At 47.1% G+C, this 25,533-nt stretch overlaps 1 protein-coding gene across 1 annotated transcript in view; it reads right to left on the bottom strand.

Annotated features, from left to right (window-relative positions):
* Nucleotides 1–25,533, bottom strand: part of LOC138681606 (saccharopine dehydrogenase-like oxidoreductase) — a 256,288-nt gene that overhangs the window by 214,390 nt on the left and 16,365 nt on the right. Inside the window, exon 3 of the mRNA XM_069769242.1 lies at nucleotides 11,064–11,144. Within this exon, the coding sequence (XP_069625343.1) occupies nucleotides 11,064–11,144 (81 nt within the window). The remainder of the gene's footprint in view (nucleotides 1–11,063; nucleotides 11,145–25,533) is intronic.

Raw genomic sequence — 25,533 nt, 5'->3', positions numbered from 1 at the left:
TTCTTTTCTTTTTGGGACACATGGATCACTTCTATAGCGGTATGTTGGTTTTGCTAGCCTGCGAGAAAACCACGCAGTACGGATGCCATACGGATTACATACGGAGGATGCCATGCGCAAAAAACGCTGACACACCCTGCCTACGGAGGAGCTACGGACCACTTTTTTCGGGACTTTTCAGCGTATTACGGCCGTAATATACGGACCGTATTGTTTTACGCTGTGTGTGACGCCGGCCTTAGGCTGTGATTGTGAAACCAGGCTCTGATTCATGCTGCGCGTGGTTTGGCCAGCATAAATAGACTGACAGGTTCCCTTTAAGGCTAATTGAGACAAGTTCATATCAGGAACAAGCAGTTGACTCCTTGTGTAAATACCCCAGTAATCACCTAGTGAATGATGAAAACATTAATACCGTTGACGGCAGCACTATGTCGAATGTAACTAAGGCCTCTTTCACACTTCTGTCTTTTTGAAGACGTTGCAATGCGTCGTTCTGTGCAAAAAACGCATCCTGCAAAGTTGCCCGCAGGATGCGTTTTTTGCACATAGACTTGTATTACCGACGTTCAATGTAACTTTTTTTGTGCGACGGGTCCGCCATTTTCGACCGCGCATGTGCAACGGAACTCCGCCCCCTCTTCACCGGACTGCAGAATGGGCAGCGGATGCATCCATCCGCTGCCCACATCCTGCAGAGAATTCACAACTCCGTCGGGACGTCAGCCCGACGCATTGCGACGGGCCCGTACCGACGGAAATGTGAAAGAGGCCTAAGGCCGGTGTAACACTAGGCGTAGTCCATTTTTTACGGCCGTAATACCTAGAAGTGTTCCCAACATAGTGATCCGTATGTCATCCGTAGGCAGGGTGGGTCAGCGTATTTTGCGCATGTCATCCACCATATGTAACCCGTATGGCATCCGTACAGCGAGATTTTCTCGCCGGCTTGCAAGACGGACATACAATGGATCCATGGGCTCAAATATTCATGAAAACATATATATAGTTATATATATACATATATACACAGTCATGGCCAAAAGTATTGACACTTATTTGACAAGTATTGCAATTCTAGCAGATAATACTCATTTTCTTCCTGAAAATGATTGCAAACACAAATTATTTGGTATTATTATCTTCATTTAATTTATCTTAAATGAAAAAACACAAAAAGAATTGTCCTAAAGCCAAATTGGATATAATTCCACACCAAACATAAAAAAGGGGGTCAACAAAAGTATTGGCACTGTTCGAAAAATCATGTGATGCTTCTCTAATTTGTGTAATTAACAGCACCTGTAACCTAACAGGTGTTGGCAATAACTAAATCACACTTGCAGATATATATATATATATATATATATATATATATATATATATATATATATATATATATATATATATATAGCTTTTGCTATCTCCTCCCCAAACCCGACAGGATATGACAAACCCGACAGGATATGAGACATGGTTTACATACAGTAAACCTTTTCATATCCCTTATTATTTTTTTTTACATATTCCTCACTACTAATGTTAGAAGTGTATGTGTGCAAAATTTGGGGACTCTAGCTGTTAAAATAAAGGGTTAAATTGCGGGAAAAACTGGCGTGGGCTCCCGCGCAATTTTCTCCACCAGAGTGGTAAAGCCAGTGACTGAGGGAAGATATTAATAGCCTGGAGAGGGTCCACGGTTATTGCCCCCCCCCCCCCCCCCCCTGGCTAAAAACATCTGCCCCCAGCCACCCCAGAAAAGGCACATCTGGAAGATGCGCCTGTTCTGGCACTTAGCCACTCTCTTCCCACTCCCATATAGTGGTGGGATATGGGGTAATGAAGAGTTAATGTCACCTTGCTATTATAAGGTGACATTAAGCAAGGTTAATAATGGAGAGGTGTCAATAAGACACCTCTCCATTATTAATCCAATAGTAGTAAATGGTTAGTAAAACACACACATATTATGGAAAAAATATTTTAATAAAATAAAGACACAGGGTGTTGTAATAGTTTATTATACTCTCAATCCAATTGAAGAGCCTTGTCACCTGAAACAAAGTTAAAATAAAAAAACAACAATATCCCATACCTTCCGTCGTTTAGTCTTGTCCCACACTGTAAATCCATCTGAAGGGGTTAAATAATTTTACAAACAGAAACCTGCTAATGCAGTCGCCCCTGCCTGTAAAAACCCAGGGAATGAATGGAAAGCAGGGAACGTAGCTACCCAGACTTGCGGTGCTGCGCCCCCTGCTGTCATAACCTCAGATGAACTCGAGCGTGGGAATTTTTCTGAATATATTTTTCTGAATAAATATATAAAAAATTTTATTTATTTATTTTTTTAAATTGGATCACTTGGATATTTTATTCAAAAGAGCATTGCCGATGCAAGATTTTTTTAATGACAACCTGTCAGTGAAATAAATTGCAGCATGCTGCGATTTCTTTTTGAAATTGGATGACACTCATTCATTCAAGTCAAAGGGTGCGTGGAAAACATCAAACTGCACTCAGATTACATCCAAATGCAGTCCAATTTACGCAGACTCCCAGAATTGAAAAGATGTAGGAATTATGTTCTCCGTCTTCTCCTCAGTGTGCTCAGATTATCAGATCAGATCAGATAATCTGATCATATTCTGCTCAGAGTGTCATTTGCATAATCAACCCTATTCTCTCATATGAGAAAATCTACGACCATCTGTCCTTACGCTAACCCCCATACATGCTGGCTGGCCAGAACCTTACAAGTGTGCCATACAAATTACTAACACCTCAATCTCAGCAACTGCACCAGGCTAGACTTGACATTGCTGCTGGTCCACCTGATCTAATAGTATGGTTGTGATCAACAGGCTGCTCTCCCACACGGTGCACACTAAGCAACCGTGTGAGAACTTGCATGCGAGTTCCTATAACCCATCTGTGGCTGCCCTTTTTATTTAAAGGGCTTTTCCACTTCTAGAAACGTGGACCCCGCACACTTCCTGGAAAGTAAAATAAATCTAGCCCTTCCCGGCTCCAGCACAGGCCTCCTAGCATTGCTTTGGTTGCAGCATTGATAGCGCATATCACTGCAATACTTCAGTATATAATGTAAACCATGGGTTCCTATGAACTCCATCACTCCCTGAAGAAGCCACACGGAAGTCGGAACGTGGGGCGGAAGGACAGTGTGATTCCCATATCACATTTGGGTTAGTACTTAATATTTTTTTCTGATAATGTAACATTAGTTCTCATGCGGTTTCGCATCTACTCCTCATCTTAGATGCCATTTTTCTAATCTTTAATCCTTGTGCAATTTGTGTTTCTTTATCTTTCTGGATTGTCAATTTAACACCAATAAAATATTCTATTTTCACAACTATTTAATTTTTATCACATATGGCAACCAAGCAAAGATCGTGGAATTATTTATATTAGTTTATGGGACTGTCGCTGGGCTTCACAGTAGTACCAAGATGGCAGTCATGGGGGCCTTTAGAGGGTCCTGACTGCCATGGTAACTACTGGTCTTATTCACATTGGGGCAACAGCTTAATTAAAATCCTGCTGCCAGAGTGTGACAGAGGTATCTACACAGACTACAGTGACTGGAGCGAGTTCCGGCTGATAAGAGATGCTGACTGTGTAGCCCAGCTGGCATCTGCTTCAGTTGCAGCAGTCTCATATCCTGAGCCCCATCCACACTTTCAAACCCCAGCATGAATGTCCACTTAGGCTATGTGCCCACGTTGCGGATTTGCATCTGGAACCTTTTGTACGGATTCTGCATCTCGTGGCAGAAAACTCAGGTGCAGATTTGATGCGTTTTTTATGCGGAATTTGTGCGGATTTACTGCGGATTTTGTATGGATTTCATGCGTTTTTACCCCTGCAGATTTCTATAATGGAAAGCATACAAAAACGCTGCAGATCCGCACAAATAAATGACCTGCTCCTTCTTTTAATCCGTAGTGTATTCAGTGCGGAATTTTCTGCACCATTAGCACAGCATTTTCTTTTCATTGATTTACATTGTACTGTAAATCATTTGCGGATCTGTAGCGTTTCTGCGCAGAAAAAACGCTGCAGATCCACAGGAAATCCACAACATGTGCACATAGCCTTACAGTAATTTGTGCTAAGGGGTTAATGATATTTAGTAATATCACCTCTGTGGCTGACCACTGTTTTCTTTAAGAAAAAAGATCACCTCTTTGGATCTTCCATTTATTTAAGGATAGAACTATGCAAGTTGCCAGAATTCCAGCAAGTCAGTGTCAACATGCAGGTCTCTGCACCACTTTCACGGTACTGCATGTAGTATAGTGATCTTGTGACCTTTAATCTGCCGGTATGTCATTAAATATGGCCTGAGGCACTGTGCTCAGCTATCTGCAGCAGTTCTATAAAAAAATGAATTAAATGGTAGTGCAGATGTCTACACAGCCTTTTTTCTTGGAATTGGTTAGGGTGCCGCCAAGTATAGGTGTTATATGTTTATAGATGGTGTGAGGCAGTGATTGGTGTTATATGCGAGGGTCGCTATGTGTCCCCCAGGATGCGTACAGAAGCGTATTGAGGCCGCGGGAGTGCATTGCAGTCACAGACATACTGTAGCTGTGATTGCAATGCAAAATAAAAGTAGGTATTGGTCTTGGGCAAGCTATTTGTTCAAGGTAGATTTAAGAAAACCTGCCATGGGATTTTATTTTTGAGGCGGACTACAGGATGGTAGTGGGGCAGTCCACTTTCTCCCGGTTAGGTCTTCTATGTGGCCTACGGCCACAGGTTCCTTGTAAGAACCTGCAGCAGATGGTTGGGTGTGTCAGTTCTGGCTTGCAAGCGTGTAGAGCAGGAGGCTCTGCAGAGTGCAACCTGTGTGAAGCAACACGGAGCCAAGTGCAGTCGCCCACGGCAACCGGACTAAGGCTTGGTTCCCATTGCGTTAATGGGAACGCGCTAACGGACAGAGTTGCACGGCGAAATTAACGCTGTGCAACGCGTCCGTTAGCGCGCCCATTCACGGCAATGAGAACACGCAGCACTAGCGCGTGCCATGTTCGGCACGCGCTAGCGACGCGCCGGTGTGACCCCGGGACGCGGCCACATTAAAAACATTGCGTTAGCGCAACCCGCTAGCGCTAGCACTAAACGGGTTGCACTAACGCAATGTGACCCTAGCCTAATCTTGTTTCCCGGCTGCGATCCGTTTGTTTGTGAGTACACTGACCAATAAAAGAGTATTTGTTTTGAACTTTCCAGGGTCACTGCTGTCTGTCACACTGCCCCAACCCCGCTGCACTACAATGGAAACAGGGGTGGATTATCAGAGGGTCAATATGGGCGGTAGCCCAGGGCCCAGTGGTCTGGGGGGGCCCTGGGCTACCGCACAGATTGACCCTCCGCTAATGGTCTGTGACTGCCCGCCGGGTGGCGTTTGTGTGCCCCCGGACCCGGTGGGCAGAGAGAGGGGGCCCGCATCGGGCCCCTTCTCATCTGCTCACCGGGCCCCTTCCGGCGCTGCGGCGGTTTCCTATTGACGTGCGGGCAAGCGCCCGCACGCCAATAGTTAACAACAACAGCCGCCAGCCAATTGGAGGCTGGCAGCTGATGTCGGCCGCAGCGCACACGTCACCGGCGTCTGACGTCATTGTCAGTCGCCGGCGAGTGTGTGCTGCTGCAGGGAGCTCGCCGCCTGGAGCGCGGACAGGTGAGGAGACTGCTTGTTTTTTTTTTGTTTTGTTTTTTTTGAGCAGTTATCAGTTATCGGTGGACACACTGGGGGGCAATGCTGGAGGACACACTGGGGGGCAATGCTGGAGACACTGGGGGGCAATGCTGGAGGACAAACTGGGGAGCAATGCTGGAGGACACACTGGGGGGCAATGCTGGAGGACACACTGGGGGGCAATGCTGGAGGACACACTGGGGGGCAATGCTGGAGGACACACTGGGGGGCAATGCTGGAGGACACTAGGGGGCAATGCTGGAGGACACACTGGGGGGCAATGCTGGAGGACACACTGGGGGGCAATGCTGGAGGACACACTGGGGCAGATTGGAGGACACACTGGGGGGCAATGCTGGAGACACTGGGGCAGATTGGAGGACACACTGGGGGGCAATACTGGAGACACTGGGGCAGATTGGAGGACACACTAAGGGCAGTGCTGGAGACACTGGGGGGCAATGCTGGAGGACACACTGGGGGGCAATGCTGGAGGACACACTAAGGGCAATGCTGGAGACACTGGGGGGCAATGCTGGAGGACACACTGGGGGGCAATGCTGGAGACACTGGGGGGCAATGCTGGAGGACACACTGGGGGGCAATGCTGGAGGACACACTAAGGGCAATGCTGGAGACACTGGGGGGCAATGCTGGAGGACACACTGGGGGGCAATGCTGGAGGACACACTAAGGGCAATGCTTGAGACACTGGGGGGCAATGCTGGAGGACACACTGGGGGGCAATGCTGGAGGACACACTGGGGGCAATGCTGGAGGACACACTGGGGGCAATGCTGGAGGACACACTGGGGGGCAATGCTGGAGACACTGGGGCAGATTGGAGGACACACTGGGGGGCAATACTGGAGACACTGGGGCAGATTGGAGGACACACTAAGGGCAATGCTGGAGACACTGGGGGGGCAATGCTGGAGGACACACTAAGGGCAATGCTGGAGGACACACTAAGGGCAATGCTGGAAACACTGGGGGGCAATGCTGGAGGACACACTGGGGGGCAATGCTGGAGACACTGGGGGGCAATGCTGGAGGACACACTGGGGGGCAATGCTGGAGGACACACTAAGGGCAATGCTGGAGACACTGGGGGGCAATGCTGGAGGACACACTAAGGGCAATGCTGGAGACACTGGGGGCAATGCTGGAGGACACACTGGGGGGCAATGCTGGAGGACACACTAAGGGCAATGCTGGACACACTGGGGGGCAATGCTGGAGGACACACTGGGGGGCAATGCTGGAGGACACTGGGGGGCAATGCTGGAGGACACACTGGGGGCAATGCTGGAGGACACACTGGGGGGCAATGCTGGAGGACACACTGGGGGGCAATGCTGGAGACACTGGGGCAGATTGGAGGACACTGGGGGGCAATACTGGAGACACTGGGGCAGATTGGAGGACACAATAAGGGCAATGCTGGAGACACTGGGAGGCAATGCTGGAGGACACACTGGGGGGCAATACTGGAGACACTGGGGCAGATTGGAGGACACACTAAGGGCAATGCTGGAGACACTGGGGGGCAATGCTGGAGGACACACTGGGGGGCAATGCTGGAGGACACACTAAGGGCAATGCTGGACACACTGGGGGGCAATGCTGGAGGACACACTGGGGGGCAATGCTGGAGGACACACTGGGGCAGATTGGAGGACACACTGGGGGGCAATGCTGGAGACACTGGGGCAGATTGGAGGACACACTGGGGGGCAATACTGGAGACACTGGGGCAGATTGGAGGACACACTAAGGGCAATGCTGGAGACACTGGGGGGCAATGCTGGAGGACACACTGGGGGGCAATGCTGGAGGACACACTAAGGGCAATGCTGGAAACACTGGGGGGCAATGCTGGAGGACACACTGGGGGGCAATGCTGGAGACACTGGGGGGCAATGCTGGAGGACACACTGGGGGGCAATGCTGGAGACACTGGGGGGCAATGCTGGAGGACACACTGGGGGGCAATGCTGGAGGACACACTAAGGGCAATGCTGGAGACACTGGGGGGCAATGCTGGAGGACACACTGGGGGGCAATGCTGGAGGACACACTAAGGGCAATGCTGGAGACACTGGGGGGCAATGCTGGAGGACACACTGGGGGGCAATGCTGGAGGACACACTGGGGGGCAATGCTGGAGGACACACTGGGGGCAATGCTGGAGGACACACTGGGGGGCAATGCTGGAGGACACACTGGGGGGCAATGCTGGAGACACTGGGGCAGATTGGAGGACACTGGGGGGCAATACTGGAGACACTGGGGCAGATTGGAGGACACAATAAGGGCAATGCTGGAGACACTGGGAGGCAATGCTGGAGGACACACTGGGGGGCAATACTGGAGACACTGGGGCAGATTGGAGGACACAATAAGGGCAATGCTGGAGGACACACTGGGGGGCAATGCTGGAGGACACACTGGGGGGCAATGCTGGAGGACACACTGGGGGGCAATGCTGGAGGACACACTGGGGGGCAATGCTGGAGGACACACTGGGGGGCAATGCTGGAGGACACACTGGGGGGCAATGCTGGAGGACACACTGGGGGGCAATGCTGGAGGACACACTGGGGGGCAATGCTGGAGGACACACTGGGGGCAATGCTGGAGGACACACTGGGGGGCAATGCTGGAGACACTGGGGCAGATTGGAGGACACTGGGGGGCAATACTGGAGACACTGGGGCAGATTGGAGGACACAATAAGGGCAATGCTGGAGACACTGGGAGGCAATGCTGGAGGACACACTGGGGGGCAATACTGGAGACACTGGGGCAGATTGGAGGACACAATAAGGGCAATGCTGGAGGACACACTGGGGGGCAATGCTGGAGGACACACTGGGGGGCAATGCTGGAGGACACACTGGGGGGCAATGCTGGAGGACACACTGGGGGGCAATGCTGGAGGACACACTGGGGGGCAATGCTGGAGGACACACTGGGGGGCAATGCTGGAGGACACTAGGGGGCAATGCTGGAGGACAGACACACTGGGGGGCAATGCTGGAGGACACACTGGGGCAGATTGGAGGACACACTGGGGGGCAATGCTGGAGACACTGGGGCAGATTGGAGGACACACAGGGGGGCAATACTGGAGACACTGGGGCAGATTGGAGGACACACTAAGGGCAATGCTGGAGACACTGGGGGGCAATGCTGGAGGACACACTGGGGGGCAATGCTGGAGGACACACTAAGGGCAATGCTGGAGGACACACTGGGGGGCAATGCTGGAGGACACACTGGGGGGCAATGCTGGAGGAGACACTGGGGGGCAATGCTGGAGGACACACTGGGGGGCAATGCTGGAGGACACACTGGGGGGCAATGCTGGAGGACACACTGGGGGGCAATGCTGGAGGACACACTGGGGGGCAATGCTGGAGGACACACTGGGGGCAATGCTGGAGACACTGGGGCAGATTGGAGGACACACTGGGGGCAATGCTGGAGACAGTGGGGCAGATTGGAGGACACACTGGGGGCAATGCTGGAGACACTGGGGCAGATTGGAGGACACACTGGGGGCAATGCTGGAGACAGTGGGGCAGATTGGAGACACTGGGGCAGATTGGAGGACACACTAAGGGCAATGCTGGAGACACTGGGGCAGATTGAAGGACACACTGGGGGCAATGCTGGAGACAGTGGGGCAGATTGGAGGACACACTGGGGGCAATGCTGGAGACACTGGGGCAGATTGGAGGACACACTAAGGGCAATGCTGGAGACACTGGGGCAGATTGGAGGACACACTGGGGGCAATGCTGGAGACAGTGGGGCAGATTGCTGGAGACAGTGGGGCAGTTTGCTGGAGACAGTGGGGCAGATTATTGCTGGACACACAGGGGCAATGCTGGAGACACTGGGGCAGATGATTGCTGGACACACTGGGGCAATGCTGGAGACACTGGGCCAGATTGCTGGACACACTGGTGGTAATATGCTGGACACACTGGGGCAGATTGCTGGACACACTGTCTGGGGGCAATATGCTGGACATACTGGGGCAGATTGCTGGAGACACTGGGGGTAATATGCTGGACACACTGGGGGTAATATGCTGGACACACTGGGGGTAGGACTGGAGGCATGGGCAGAATGGAGACACGGGGCATGATTGGAGACATGGGGCAGGATTGGATCATGGGGCAGGATGGATACGATGGAGACAGATGGGGCAGGATGGGGAGATCACATGGTGTAGAATGGATACTCATGAGTGCAGGATGGGAGAACATATGGCTGGAGCCAGGAATGAGATAAACGGGGCCAGGGTGGGGAATATTATTACCATAGGGGCTAATTAAGGGATATTATTACTGCAGTGATGTATTTATTTTATTTTTTGAGTATACTGTTCTAAATGGGGGGGCGGTCCTGTTACTGTGCAGAGTGACACTATATCGCCTTTTTATCTTCATATGGTGTAATGTAGAAGTTGTGAAAAATTAAGTAATGTGTTCTGCAAGCGGAGCTCGAGATAACTGTGTTATTTCCTGCAGAAACGATTCCTGGCTGGAAGAAATGATGGCGGTCTGTGCTGGATGAAAGATGAAGGACTTCACCTAGAGACGTCACTGGTGAGTCAGTGTTACCTATACAATGACACTATACACTGTATACTATATACAAAGGTCCTGTGTACAATGTCACCAGTGATCACTGTATTACCTATACACAGACACTGCATACTAATTACAGATCTCCTGTGAATACTGGCACTTATGGTGATAGTATTGTGTTTTTTGTTTTTTTTTCCATTACTGATCAGTATTGTAGTATTCAGTCACTATGTGGTGGTAATATGTGGTCTGGAAATGGTGTTGTGGTATTTGTCCCTTGTATGTGCTATTTGGTCACCAAGTGGTAATATGTGGTCTTGACATGGTGCGGTGGTATTTGTTCCTTGTATGTGATATTATTCGATCACTGTGGTTGTAATTTGTGGTCTGGTCATGGTGCGGTGGTATTTGTTCCTTGTATGTGATATTATTGGTCAAGATATACCTAAATTGTATTGCAGATTTTAACAAATATTTAATAGGTTACAGTAGAGTAGGGCCCGGCCATTTTTCTGGAATAATCTGGTTCTGGTATATCATGACCCCCGTCTCATGACCCCCGTCACATGACCGGGGGGGCCCACAGTGTGTGAACAGCCCGGGGCCCTGGCTACCCTTAATCCACACCTGAATGGAAATAATCTTTAAACACAGAAAATAAAGAATTATGTAAATAATGTAATAACTATAAGCACATAAGCCATTATTTGTGTATTAAGTGAATGAAAACTTACTTTGGGTTCTCCACTGATATCAAGAAAGTGAGCTCCATTTTCAATGCAGGCCTTCACCACAGCTTCCCCATAAAATCTGTACTAAAACATACAAGGAACATTCAGAAGACACGTCCATCATTGTGAAGAAGGTTTAACTAGAAAGTGTAAGCAGCAATTATTATTCAGAAATGCTAATATACATTGTAATGTGAGCCCTTTATAACATAAAAGATTGTGCAATGCAGACCAATGTAACTAGATCAGGGAGCTTTGCGCCATCTCTATGGCAGTGATGTGATGGGTCATTCAGTACAGAGCTGCCATCACCCCTCACCTACACTAACTGCACGCTTGCAGTCCAGGTGAATGGTGTGGAGGTGTCTCAAGGAAAAGTGTTTCACAATCAGAAAATGCTTCATCATTATAGACTAATATCTGCACCATGGACTTCCAATAAGTGGGAGAACTTTGCTCTGCAGCGTTATCTCTAATCAACTGATAAGAATTACATAACTCCACAAATATGAGGCAGGATCATTTATATAGTGGGTAAGAGTCAATAGGTAGTTACAATATGCCGAATAGGAGTCTGCCCTTAGACTTCTTCCGATAAGGGCTCATTCAGACGAGTGAAACACGTGTTGTCTGATGAGATGACAGTTTTTTCAAACGGACCAAGTGTCCGTGTAGAGTTAAAAATAAAAAATATTTTTTTTTCCCAAATCCCACACAAAACATCTGTGTAGCATCTCTTTACGGTAAGGAGGGAGAAAGGGGAAAGGAGGAGAGGGTAGGTGAAGCTCATCACGTTGACGATTTCAGTTCTCCGCAGGAGTTCATCCAGTGGGTGCCATATCCGCTGGTGATAGCAGCCATAGTGAAGAGGAAAACGGAGGAAATGTCATCGGCACATTCCAGCCAAGTAATAAAACACCTTATTTTATTTAGACAGTTTTCAGTTTAAAGACCTCAAAGCCTGTCGGGTTTCTGGTGTTCAACGATACCCTTACTCATAGGACACCAGAAATACGTCAGGCTTCGAGGTCTTTTTAAAACTGTCTAAAATAAGTTGTTTTATTACCTGGCTGGAAGGTGCTGATGAAATTTACTCCTTCCTCATTTCCTTATGGGTTAAATTATTATCTTAAGGATCGGCATTGATCATGTACATTCTTGAAAACGGATCACACACGGACAACAATAAAGATGAAAAATCGACCAAGTTGTCTGGATGAAACGCGGAAGATTTTTCACAGCATTGGATAATACACTTACACTCGAGAACACATACCTGATCATGGTACAACTGAAAGCAGATTTTACATATTCACTCTAATTAGGTTGCAAGCGCTCAGGAAGCAGAGCTCTGACTGCTGTCACTGCAGCTGTCCCCACAGCTTACCACTAGTCTTCATTCAGGAGCCAGTGCTTTCCACTGTCATCGTGCCCACTTCTGAAATCCTGCGCATGCACTGTTCATATCCAGCGAAACATGGGGTTTCAGAGGCAGGTATGCAAACACCAGACAGTGCTGCCCTGCTTCGGTGACTACAGCCAGGCCACATGTTTAGCTGTAGAAGGCCCACTGGGCACTTGTGACCTGAAAATTAAATGTCTATTGTCTCGGCAAAAGTATTTTGAACAGCAACTAGAATGGCATGTTCCCTTATGCTTGTCATTAGCTTGGATAGGGTTAAATCTGCTGACCAACTCCCTAGTCATGTCTACTACATTACAGGTCTGGGTAGCCCACTGCCAATTTTTGTAGTCGGTTTGATTTTTAATAGCAAGGAATTTCATAAACATCAATAGTACCATCCCCCAAGTCGCTGATTGAACCAATCAGCGACGGGCACAGTCCGGCCGCGAAATGGCCGCTCCCTACTCCCCTGCAGTCAGTGCCCTCTCCATGCGCCCGCCACCCACATAGCGTTTTAGCAGTCTGTTAAACCGACTGCGTTACACATCGGTGTAACGCAGTCTGTTAACGCTGCTATTAACACTGTGTGACAAACTTTTTACTATTGATGCTGCCTATGCAGAATCAATAGTAAAAAGATATAATGTTAAACATAATAAAAAATAAAAAATGGTGCTATTCTCACCTTCCGTCGTCCACCGATGCGAGCGGCAAGGCTGCCACCAGCTTCCGTTCCCAGAGATGCACTGCGAAATTACCCAGATGACTTAGCGGTCTCGCGAGACTGCTATATACTACATGGCTGTGCTATATACTACGTGGCTCTGCTATATACTACATGGCTGTCTGTTATACTGTATAGTACGTGGGCTGTGCTATATACTACGTGGCTGTCTGTTATATAGTACGTGGCTCTGCTACATACTACGTGGCTCTGCTACATACTACGTGGCTCTGCTACATACTACACTGTGTTCCAAATTATTATGCAAATTGGATTTAAGTGTCAAAGATTTAATTGTTTGTTTTTCAAATAAACTTGTGCATGGTATTGTGTCTCAGGGCTCAATGGATCACTGAAATCAATCTAAAACACATGTGATAATTAGTTTTCCAGGTGATTCTAATTAAAGGAAAACTACTTAAAAATGATGTTCCACATTATTAGGCAGGCCAAAGTTTTCAAGCAATATGAGAAATAAAAAGGATCTCTCTGCTGCTGAAAAGCGTTAAATAGTGCAATGCCTTGGACAAGGTATGAAAAAATTAGATACTTCACAAAAACTTTGATCATCATACTGTGAAGAGATTTGTGACTGAAACAGAGCACAGACAGAGATCATGCAGATAAAGGCATAATTTGGAAGGTTTCTGCCAGACAAATTAATTGGATTAAGAAAGCAGCTGCCAAAATACCATTACAAAGCAGCAGTTATTTGAAGCTGCTGGTGCCTCTGGAGTCCCTCGAACCTCAAGGTGTATGATCCTTCAAAGGCTTGCTGTGGTGCATAAAACTACTATTTGGCCACCCCTAAACAGTGTTCATGAGCAGAAACGGTTGCAGTGGGCCCAGACATACATGAAGACTAATTTTCAAACAGTCTTGTTTACTGATGAGTGTCGAGCAACCCTGGATGGTCCTGATGGATGGAGTAGTGCAGAGGTCCCCAACTCCAGTCCTCAAGGCCCACCAACATGTCATGTTTTCAGGATTTCCTTAGTCTTGCCCAGGTAATAATTGCATCACCTGTGCAATGCAAAGGAAATCCTGAAAACATGACCTGTTGGTGGGCCTTGAGGACTGGAGTTGGGGACCTCTGGAGTAGTGGATGGTTGGTGGATGGACACCATGTCGCAACAAGGCTGCGACGTCAGCAAGGAGGTGGAGAAATCATGTTTTGGGCCGGAATCATGGGGAAACAGCTGGTGGGGCCCTTTAAGGTTCCTGAAGATGTGAAAATGACCTCTGTAAAAGTAAATAGCGTTTCTGACTGACAACTTTCTTCCATGGTCTAAAAGCAGAAACGTGCCTTCAGGAGCAAAATCATCTTCATGCATGACAACGCCCCATCTCATGCTGCAAATAATACCTCTGAGTCATTGGCTGCTATGGGCATAAAAGGAGATAAACTCATGGTGTGGCCACCATCTTCCCCTGACCTCAACCCTATAGAGAACCTTTGGAGTATCATCCAGCACAAGATCTATGAGGGTGGGAGGCAGTTCACATCAAAACAGCAGCTCTGGGAAGCTATTCTGACTTCATGCAAAGACGTACAAGCAGAAACTCTCCAAAAACTCAAGAATGCAAGAATTGTAAAGGTGATATCAAAGAAGGGTTCCTATGTTATAGGGAACCTGTCACCTGAATTTGGCGGGTCCTTTTTTAGGTCATATGGGCGGTGTTTTCGGGTCTTTTATTAACCCCTTCTTTTCCCACTGGCCGCACGCTGGTCGCGAAATTGACTTGCCGTTGATTCGCTTTCCTCCCTAGTTACCGCGTGCACAAAGCAATCTTGCCTTGCGTACGCGCAGTATGCTTTGCCCAACTGCGGGCAAAGCCGAAAACCATTAGTGCGCATGCGCCGGCGCACTATGTCCCGGAACACAGCAAAATACCGGATTGCTCACCGGTAATGCTCTTTTACAGAGCCCACGACAGCACCCACGAGAGAGGGGATCCGCCCCTAGGAACAGGAAACCTACAGAGAGATAAAAGGGGCGGCCCCCCCTCGCTCCTCAGTTGTTTTACAGAGAATAGGAGGAACCGCCGCCAGGTTTTAGTTAATAGGTTCAGGTATGTGTATATATATTTACAACCTTATACTACATCTTTCTAATATTTACACCTCACCAAAAAGCACCACGTGCAACTATACAAAGAAAAAGGAGGGATTTGAATGGGTGCTGTCGTGGGCTCTATAAAAGAGCATTACCGGTGAGTAATCCGGTATTTTCCATTCGCCACGACAGCACCCACGAGACATTTTCAGAGACTATAGATTGGGTGGGTTAACTGCGTCAAGAACCGAAACCCCAAAGGTTAGATCAGAAGCAGCTGATAGGTCTAATCTATAGTGCCTATAAAAGGTGCCCAGCGAAGCCCAAGTTGCGGCCTTACATATAAGCTCTATTGGCACGTTCGCCCTTTCTGCCCAGGAAGTCGACAAGGCCCTTGTAGAATGCGCCCCCACATGCATTGGAGGATCTCTTCCTTTGGCTCTATAAGCCAAGATTATGGCTTCTCTGATCCAACGAGATAACGTCCCCTTCGTGACTCTGGATCCTTTGGTTACCCTGAAAAGACACAAACCGGGCCCTACTCTTCCTCCAGTCCCTAGTTCTCTCTAAATAGGCCAGAATAGTCCTTTTTACGTCTAGGGTATGTAGTCTTACTTCCTCTGGAGACGAGTGGTCTTTATAAAAAGGTAGGTAGTAAGATCTCCTGGGATCTATGAAAACTAGTGGCCACCTTAGGTAGGTAACATGGGTCTGTTTTCAAAACTATTCTATCACGTGTTATAGATAAGTATGGAGGATCGATTGACAACGCCTGCAGATCACTCACTCTTCTAGCTGATACCAATGCTACTAATAATATCGCTTTCAACGAGATGTTCTTTAACCCCTTCCCGACCTGTGACACAGCGTATGCGTCATGAAAGTCGGTGCCAATCCGACCTGTGACGCATATGCTGTGTCACAGAAAGATCGCGTCCCTGCAGATCGGGTGAAAGGGTTAACTCCCATTTCACCCGATCTGCAGGGACAGGGGGAGTGGTAGTTTAGCCCAGGGGGGGTGGCTTCACCCCCTCGTGGCTACGATCGCTCTGATTGGCTGTTGAAAGTGAAACTGCCAATCAGAGCGATTTGTAATATTTCACCTAAAAAAATGGTGAAATATTACAATCCAGCCATGGCCGATGCTGCAATATCATCGGCCATGGCTGGAAATACTAATGTGCCCCCACCCCACCCCTCCGATCGCCCCCCCAGCCCCCCGATCTGTGGCCCGCTCCCCTCCGTCCTGTGCTCCGCTCCCCCGTCCTCCTGTCCGCTCCCCCGTGCTCCAATCACACCCCCCCGTGCTCCAATCAAACCCCCCCGCACTCCGATCCCCCCCCGTGCTCCGAACCACCCCCCCTGCACACCGATCCCCCCCCCCTGCACACCGATCCACCCGCCCGCACACCGATCACTCTCCCCCATGCTCCGATCCCTCCCCCCCCGTGCTCCGACGCCCCCCCGTGCCCTGATCTCCCCCCCCTGTGCCCTGATCTCCCCCCCTTATACTTACCGATCCTGGCGGGGTCCGTCAGTCTTCTTCCCCGAGCGCCGCCATGTTCCAAAATGGCGGGCGCATGCGCAGTGCGCCCGCCGAATCTGCCGGCCGGCAGATTCGTTCCAATGTGAATTTTGATCACTGTGATATAATCTATCACAGTGGTCAAAATAAAAAAACAGTAAATGACCCCCCCCATTTGTCCCCCATAGATAGGGACAATAATAAAATAAAGAATTTTTTTTTTTTTTCACTAAGGTTGGAGTTAGAACTAGGGTTAGGGTTAGGGTTAGGGGTAGGGTTAGGGGTAGGGTTAGGGTTAGGGTTAGGGTTAGGGGTAGGGTTAGGGGTAGGGGTAGGGGTAGGGTTAGGGGTAGGGTTAGGGGTAGGGGTAGGGGTAGGGTTAGGGGTAGGGTTAGGGTTAGGGTTAGGGTTTCGGTATGTGCACACGTATTCTGGTCCTCTGCGGATTTTTCTGCAGCGGATTTGATAAATCCGCAGTGCTAAACCGCTGCGGATTTATGGCAGATTTACCGCGGTTTTTCTGCGCATTTCACTGCGGTTTTACAACTGCGATTTTCTATTGGAGCAGTTGTAAAACCGCTGTGGAATCCGCAGAAAGAAGTGACATGCTGCAGAATGTAAACCGCTGCGTTTCCGTGCAGTTTTTCCGCAGCATGTGTACAGCGATTTTTGTTTCCCATAGGTTTACATTGAAATGTAAACTCATGGGAAACTGCTGCGGATCCGCAGCGTTTTCCAAAGCGTGTGCACATACCTTTAGAATTAGGCTATGTGCACACGGTGCGGATTTGGCTGCGGATCCGCAGCGGATTGGCCGCTGCGGATCCGCAGCAGTGTTCCATCAGGTTTACAGTACCATGTAAACCTATGGAAAACCAAATCCGCTGTGCCCATGGTGCGGAAAATACCGCACGGAAACGCTGCGTTGTATTTTCCGCAGCATGTCAATTCTTTGTGCGGATTCCGCAGCGTTTTACACCTATTCCTCAATAGGAATCCGCAGGTGAAATCCGCAGGTAAAACGCAGTGCCTTTTACCCGCGGATTTTTCAAAAATGGTGCGGAAAAATCTCACACGAATCCGCAACGTGGGTACATAGCCTTAGGGTTAGGGTTGGGTTGGAATTAGGGTTGTGGTTAGGGTTAGGGGTGTGTTGGGGTTAGGGTTGTGGTTAGGGGTGTGTTGCGGTTAGGGTTGTGGTTAGGGTTACGGCTACAGTTGGGATAAGGGTTAGGGGTGTGTTGGCGTAAGAATTGAGGGGTTTCCACTGTTTAGGCACATCAGGGGGTCTCCAAACGCAACATGGCGCCACCATTGATTCCAGCCAATCTTTTATTCAAAAAGTCAAATGGTGCTCCTTCCCTTCCGAGCCCCAACGTGTGCCCAAACAGTGGTTTACCCCCACATATGGGGTATCAGTGTACTCAGGACAAACTGGGCAACAATTACTGGGGTCCAATTTCTCCTGTTACCCTTGAGAAAATAAAAAATTGCTTGCTAAAACATCATTTTTGAGGAAAGTAAAATGATTTTTTATTTTCACGGCTCTGCGTTGTAAACGTCTGTGAAGCACTTGGGGGTTCAAAGTGCTCACCACATATCTAGATAAGTTCCTTGGGGGGTCTAGTTTCCAAAATGGGGTCACTTGTGGGGGGTTTCTACTGTTTAGGCACACCAGGGGCTCTGCAAACGCAACGTGACGCCCGCAGACCATTCCATCAAAGTCTGCATTTCAAAACGTCACTACTTGACTTCCGAGCCCCGACATGTGCCCAAACAGTGGTTTACCCCCACATATGGGGTATCAGCGTACTCAGGACAAACTGGGCAACAATTACTGGGGTCCAATTTCTCCTGTTACCCTTGAGAAAATAAAAAATTGCTTGCTAAAACATCATTTTTGAGGAAAGTAAAATGATTTTTTATTTTCACGGCTCTGCGTTGTAAACGTCTGTGAAGCACTTGGGGGTTCAAAGTGCTCACCACATATCTAGATAAGTTCCTTGGGGGGTCTAGTTTCCAAAATGGGGTCACTTGTGGGGGGTTTCTACTGTTTAGGCACACCAGGGGCTCTGCAAACGCAACGTGACGCCCGCAGACCATTCCATCAAAGTCTGCATTTCAAAACGTCACTACTTGACTTCCGAGCCCCGACATGTGCCCAAACAGTGGTTTACCCCCACATATGGGGTATCAGCGTACTCAGGACAAACTGGGCAACAATTACTGGGGTCCAATTTCTCCTGTTACCCTTGAGAAAATAAAAAATTGCTTGCTAAAACATCATTTTTGAGGAAAGAAAAATGATTTTTTATTTTCACGGCTCTGCGTTGTAAACGTCTGTGAAGCACTTGGGGGTTCAAAGTGCTCACCACATATCTAGATAAGTTCCTTGGGGGGTCTAGTTTCCAAAATGGGGTCACTTGTGGGGGGTTTCTACTGTTTAGGCACACCAGGGGCTCTGCAAACGCAACGTGACGCCCGCAGACCATTCCATCAAAGTCTGCATTTCAAAAGTCACTACTTCCCTTCTGAGCCCCGACGTGTGCCCAAACAGTGGTTTACCCCCACATATGGGGTATCAGCGTACTCAGGAGAAACTGGACAACAACTTTTGGGGTCCAATTTCTCCTGTAACCCTTGGGAAAATAAAAAATTCTGGGCTAAAAAATTATTTTTGAGGAAAGAAAACGTATTTATTATTTTCACTGCTCTGTGTTATAAACTTCTGTGAAGCACTTGGGGGTTCAAAGTGCTCACCTCACATCTAGATAAGTTCCTTTCGGGGTCTAGTTTCTAAAATGGGGTCACTTGTGGGGGGTTTCTACTGTTTAGCCACATCAGGGGCTCTGCAAACGCAACGTAACGCCCGCAGAGCATTCCATCAAAGTCTGCATTTCAAAATGTCACTACTTGACTTTCGAGCCCCGACATGTGCCCAAACTGTGGTTTACCCCCACATATGGGGTATCAGCGTACTCAGGAGAAACTGTACAACAACTTTTGGGGTCAAATTTCTCCTGTTACCCTTGGGAAAATAATAAATTGCAGGCTAAAAGATCATTTTAGAGAAAATAAAATTTTTATTTTATTTTCATGGCTCTGCGTTATAAACTTCTGTGAAGCACTTGGAAGTTCAAAGTCCTCACCACACATCTAGATTAGTTCCTTTGGGGGTCTAGTTTCCAAAATGGGGTCATATGTGGGGGATCTCCAATGTTTAGGCACACAGGGGCTCTCCAAACGTGACATGGTGTCCGCTAATGATTGGAGCTAATTTTCCATTTAAAAAGCCAATTGGCGTGCCTTCCCTTCCGAGCCCTGCCGTGCGCCCAAACAGTGGTTTACCCCCACATATGGGGTATCAGCGTACTCAGGACAAACTGGACAACAACATTTGCGGTCCAATTTCTCCTATTACCCTTGGCAAAATAGGAAATTCCAGGCTAAAAATCATTTTTGAGGAAAGAAAAATTATTTTTTATTTTCATGGCTCTGCATTATAAACTTCTGTGAAGCACCTGGGGGTTTAAAGTGCTCAATATGCATCTAGATAAGTTCCTTGGGGGGTCTAGTTTCCAAAATGGGGTCACTTGTGGGGGAGCTCCAATGCATAGGCACACAGGGGCTCTCTAAACGCGACATGGTGTCCGCTAACAATTGGAGCTAATTTTCCATTCAAAAAGTCAAATGGCGCGCCTTCCCTTCCGAGCCCTGCCGTGTGCCCAAACAGTGGTTTACCCCCACATATGAGGTATCGGCGTACTCGGGAGAAATTGCCCAACAAATTTTAGGATTCATTTTATCCTATTGCCCATGTGAAAATGAAAAACTGAGGCGAAAAGAATTTTTTTGTGAAAAAAAAAGTACTTTTTCATTTTTACAGATCAATTTGTGAAGCACCTGAGGGTTTAAAGTGCTCAATATGCATCTAGATAAGTTCCTAGGGGGGTCTAGTTTCCAAAATGGGGTCATTTGTGGGGGAGCTCCAATGTTTAGGCACACGGGGGCTCTCCAAACACGACATGGTGTCCGCTAACGATGGAGATAATTTTTCATTCAAAGAGTCAAATGGCGCTCCTTCCCTTCCGAACCTTACCATGTGCCCAAACAGTGGTTTACCTCCACATGTGAGGTATCGGTGTACTCATGAGAAATTGCCCAACAAATTTTAGGATCCATTTTATCCTGTTGCCCATGTGAAAATGAAAAAAATTGAGGCTAAAAGAATTTTTTTGTGAAAAAAAAGTACTTTTTCATTTTTACGGATCAATTTGTGAAGCCCCCGGGGGTTCAAAGTTCTCACTATGCATCTAGATAAGTTCCTTGGGGCGTCTAGTTTCCAAAATGGGGTCACGTGTGGGGGAGCTCCAATTTTTAGGCACACGGGGGCTCTCCAAACGTGACATGGTGTCCGCTAAAGAGTGGAGCCAATTTTTCATTCAAAAAGTCAAATGGCGCTCCTTCCCTTCCAAGCCCTGCCGTGCGCCCAAACATTGGTTTACCCCCACATATGAGGTATCAGCGTACTCAGGACAAATTGGACAACAACTTTCGTGGTTCAGTTTCTCCTTGTACCATTGGGAAAATAAAAAAAATGTTGCTAAAAGATAATTTTTGTGACTAAAAAGTTAAATGTTCATTTTTTCCTTCCATGTTGCTTCTGCTGCTGTGAAGCACCTGAAGGGTTAAAAAACTTCTGGAATGTGGGTTTGAGTACCTTGAGGGGTGCATTTTTTAGAATGGTGTCACTTTTGGGTATTTTCATCCATATAGACCCCTCAAACTGACTTCAAATGTGAGGTGGTCCCTAAAAAAAATGGTTTTGTAAATTTCGTTGTAAAAATGAGAAATCGCTGGTCAAATTTTAACTCTTATAACTTCCTAGCAAAAAAAAATGTTGTTTCCAAAATTGTGCTGGTGTAAAGTATACATGTGGGAAATGTTATTTATTAACTATTTTGTGTCACATAACTCTCTGGTTTAACAGAATAAAAATTCAAAATGTGAAAATTGCGAAATTTTCAAAATTTTCGCCAAATTTCCGTTTTTATCACAAATAAACGCAGAATTTATTGACCTAAATTTACCACTAACATGAAGCCCAATATGTCACGAAAAAACAATCTCAGAACCGCTAGGATCCGTTGAAGCGTTCCTGAGTTATTACCTCATAAAGGGACACTGGTCAGAATTGCAAAAAACGGCCAGGTCATTAAGGTCAAAATAGGCTGGGTCATGAAGGGGTTAATGAAGCTGCATGAATAGGCTCAAACGGGCTTTGTGTCAATGCATCCAGTACCAAAGATAGATCCCACTGGGGTACCTGAGGTATATTTATTGGTTTCGACCGTTGACATGCTGATATAAAACGGGATATCCATCTATCACCTGCGACATCATAACTGAAAAGGGCTCCCAACGCCGAAACCTGAACTTTCAAAGTATTAACTGAAAGTCCCAATTCCAGACCTTTCTGCAAAAACTCTAGTATTGAAAATATAGGTACCTCTGAAGAAATTTGTGTAGTGTGAAACTGAAGATATTTTTTTCCAGACCTTAACATAAATTTTGGTGGTAGAAGGCTTTCTACTCTTCATAAGGGTATCTATCAACCCACTAGAAAACCCTCTCCTGCTTAGTAATTGTCTCTCAAATTCCAGGCAGTTAAGTTCATGCCCTTCACCTGAGGATAGAAAAACGGACCTTGATACAGCATGTTGTCGGTCAGAGGCAGAATCCACGGGTCTGTAATTGACATGGCTCTGAGCCATGAAAACCATGGCCTCTTGGGCCAAAAGGGGGCTATTAACAGAACTCTTGCCCCTTCCTCTCTTATCTTCCTTATCACCATGGGCAATAGATTCCATGGGGGAAATGCGTATGCGAGGTCGAATGTCCATGGTACCTGAAGGGCATCTAGTATGTCTGGATTGTCTAGCCTGCATAGGGAGGCAAACATTCTGACCTGACGATAGGATCTTGTTGAGAACAAGTCTATTTGAGGCATGCCCCAACGAGTTGTTATCATTTTGAAAATCTTCCTGTTGAGCATCCATGTTCCTTGATGAAGAGTGTGACGACGGAGGAAATCGGCCTGAAAGTTGTCTATCCCTCTTATGTGTACCGCTGACAAGGACAACAGATGACCTTCGGCTAACATTATGATGTCTGATGCCACCTCCATAAGAGTGTCTGACCATGTATCTCCTTGACGGTTTAGATAGGCCACCGCAGAGGTGTTGTCGGAGAGGACCCTTGTGTGAGAGCCTCGCAGCTGAGGAAGAAAGTGGAGTGGGAATAATATATAGCTCTTAATTCTTTAACATTAGACGAATCAGTATATTCTGATCTGGACCAGAGACCCTGAACCCACAGATCTCGAAAATGTGCTCCCCAACCTTCAGGACTAGCATCTGTGGTGACTATATTTGAAGGAGAGATTACCCATAGAACTCCTTTTGACAGATTTTCCCAATCTAACCACCATGTAATGGAGTGTACCACTTCTGACGGTAGAAAAACTATTTGATCTAAACGTCCCTGATTTTTAATACTCTCTTGTAATACAAATTTCTGTAGCTGCCTGGAATGAAATTGTGCCCACTCAACTGCAGGAATATAAGAAGTTAAAGACCCCAACAATGAAATGGCGCTTCTCAAGGTCATACTACGCCTATTTATTGCTAAGTTTACTTTATCTCAATTATGGAGGTTTTTTTACTATCTGGCAGCCAACATACTTGATCAACCGAATCCAAAAGGAGACCAAGGAACTTCTGACATGTAACAGGCCGGAGTCTGGATTTCTCCCAATTAATAATCCAACCAAGAGATTGTAAGGAAAAAACTACCTCTTCTAATCTCTGTTCACACTGTAGGGAGTCTCTTCCCACTATAAGTAGATCATCTAGATACGGGATGACTAGTGTGTCCTTCAACCGCAAAAATGACATTACTTCCAACAATAATTTAGTAAAGACCCTCGGAGCCATTGATAGGCCAAATGGCATTGCCCTGTATTGCAGATGACAAACCTGACCATCTATTACAACCGCTACCCTAAGAAACTGCTGGTGTAACTGGTGCATAGGCAGATGGTAGTAGGCATCCTTAAAATCTAGTACCACCATGTAACAGTTGGGAAATAAATTTTTAATGGCTGATCGAATGGACTCCATTTTAAAGGCTTTAGGTCTTATGAAGGTGTTCAATTTCCTCAAATTAAATATAGTCCTAAAGGACCCATCAGGCTTAGTAATTAGAAATAAGGGAGAGTAAAAGCCCTTTCCTATTTCAGATGATGGAACTTTTATTAGTACTCGTTTGGACAAAAGAGATTTGATTTCCGTTTCCAGTGCCTCTTGCTGTAGCCTGGATATTAGGGAGGTAAGAAGAAAAGAATCCGGAGGCCTCCGGATGAGGTCTAAGGTGAGACCTGATGAAATTAAATTTAAGGCCCATGTATTGGCCGTTATCTCTTTCCACTGTTCAACAAATTGTAATAGTCTACCACCCACCGGTGGAATAGGGTTCTCGGAACTTATCCGTTGGTATGAAGGTGCGCTTGTTGAACAAATTGCCCTTCTGCCTGAACTCCCTGTTACTCCAGCGGTCTTTAACCCCTTAATCCCATATGACATACTATCCCGTCCAGGTGACCTGGGACTTAATTCCCAGTGACGGGATAGTACGTCATATGCGATCGGCCGCGCTCACGGGGGGAGCGCGGCCGGGTGTCAGCTGAATATCGCAGCTCACATCCGGCACTATGTGCCAGGAGCGGTCACGGACCGCTCCCGGCACATTAACCCCCGGCACACCGCGATCAAACATGATCGCGATGTGCCGGCGGTACAGGGAAGCATCGCGCAGGGAGGGGGCTCCCTGCGGGCTTCCCTGAGACGATCGGTACACGGTGATGTACTCACCGTGTACCGAGCGTCTTCTCCCTGCAGTCCCCAGATCCAAAATGGCCGCGGGGCTGCATCCGGGTCCTGCAGGGAGCACTTCCGGGTCGCCTGCAGGCACTTGGTAACGCTGCAGCGATGAATGAGATCGCCGATCTTACAGAGTGCTGTGCAAACTGTAAGATCGGCGATCTGTGATGTCCCCCCCTGGGACAAAGTAAAAAAGTTAAAAAAAAAAAATTTCCCCATGTGTAAAAAAAAAAATAAAAAAATTACTAAATAAATAAAAAATAAATATTATTCCCATAAATACATTTCTTTATCTAAGAAAAAAAAAAAAAAAAAACAATAAAAGTACACATATTTAGTATCGCCGCGTCCGTAACGACCCGACCTATAAAACTGTCCAACTAGTTAACCCCTTCAGTGAACACCGTAAGAAAAAAAAAAAAAAAACGAGCCAAAAAACAACGCTTTATTATCATACCGCCGAACAAAAAGTGGAATAACACGCGATCAAAAAGACGGATATAAATAACCATGATACCGCTGAAAACGTCATCTTGTCCCGCAAAAAACGAGCTGCCACAAAGCATAATAAGCAAAAAAATAAAAAAGTTATAGTCCTGAGAATAAAGCGATGCCAAAATAATTATTTTTTCTATAAAATAGCTTTTATCGTATAAAAGCGCCAAAACATAAAAAAAGATATAAATGAGGTATCGCTGTAATCGTACTGACCCGACGAATAAAACTGCTTCATCCACTTTACTAAACGCGGAAAGGTATAAATGCCTCCCCCAAAAGAAATTCATGAATAGCTGGTTTTTGGTCAATCTGCCTCACAAAAAT

The sequence above is a fragment of the Ranitomeya imitator genome, chromosome 5 (assembly GCF_032444005.1).
Source record: "Ranitomeya imitator isolate aRanImi1 chromosome 5, aRanImi1.pri, whole genome shotgun sequence".
Classification (NCBI taxonomy): Eukaryota; Metazoa; Chordata; class Amphibia; order Anura; family Dendrobatidae; genus Ranitomeya; species Ranitomeya imitator.
The sequence above is the reverse complement of the archived record's forward strand: the minus strand, read 5'-3'. Positions and strand labels throughout refer to the sequence as shown.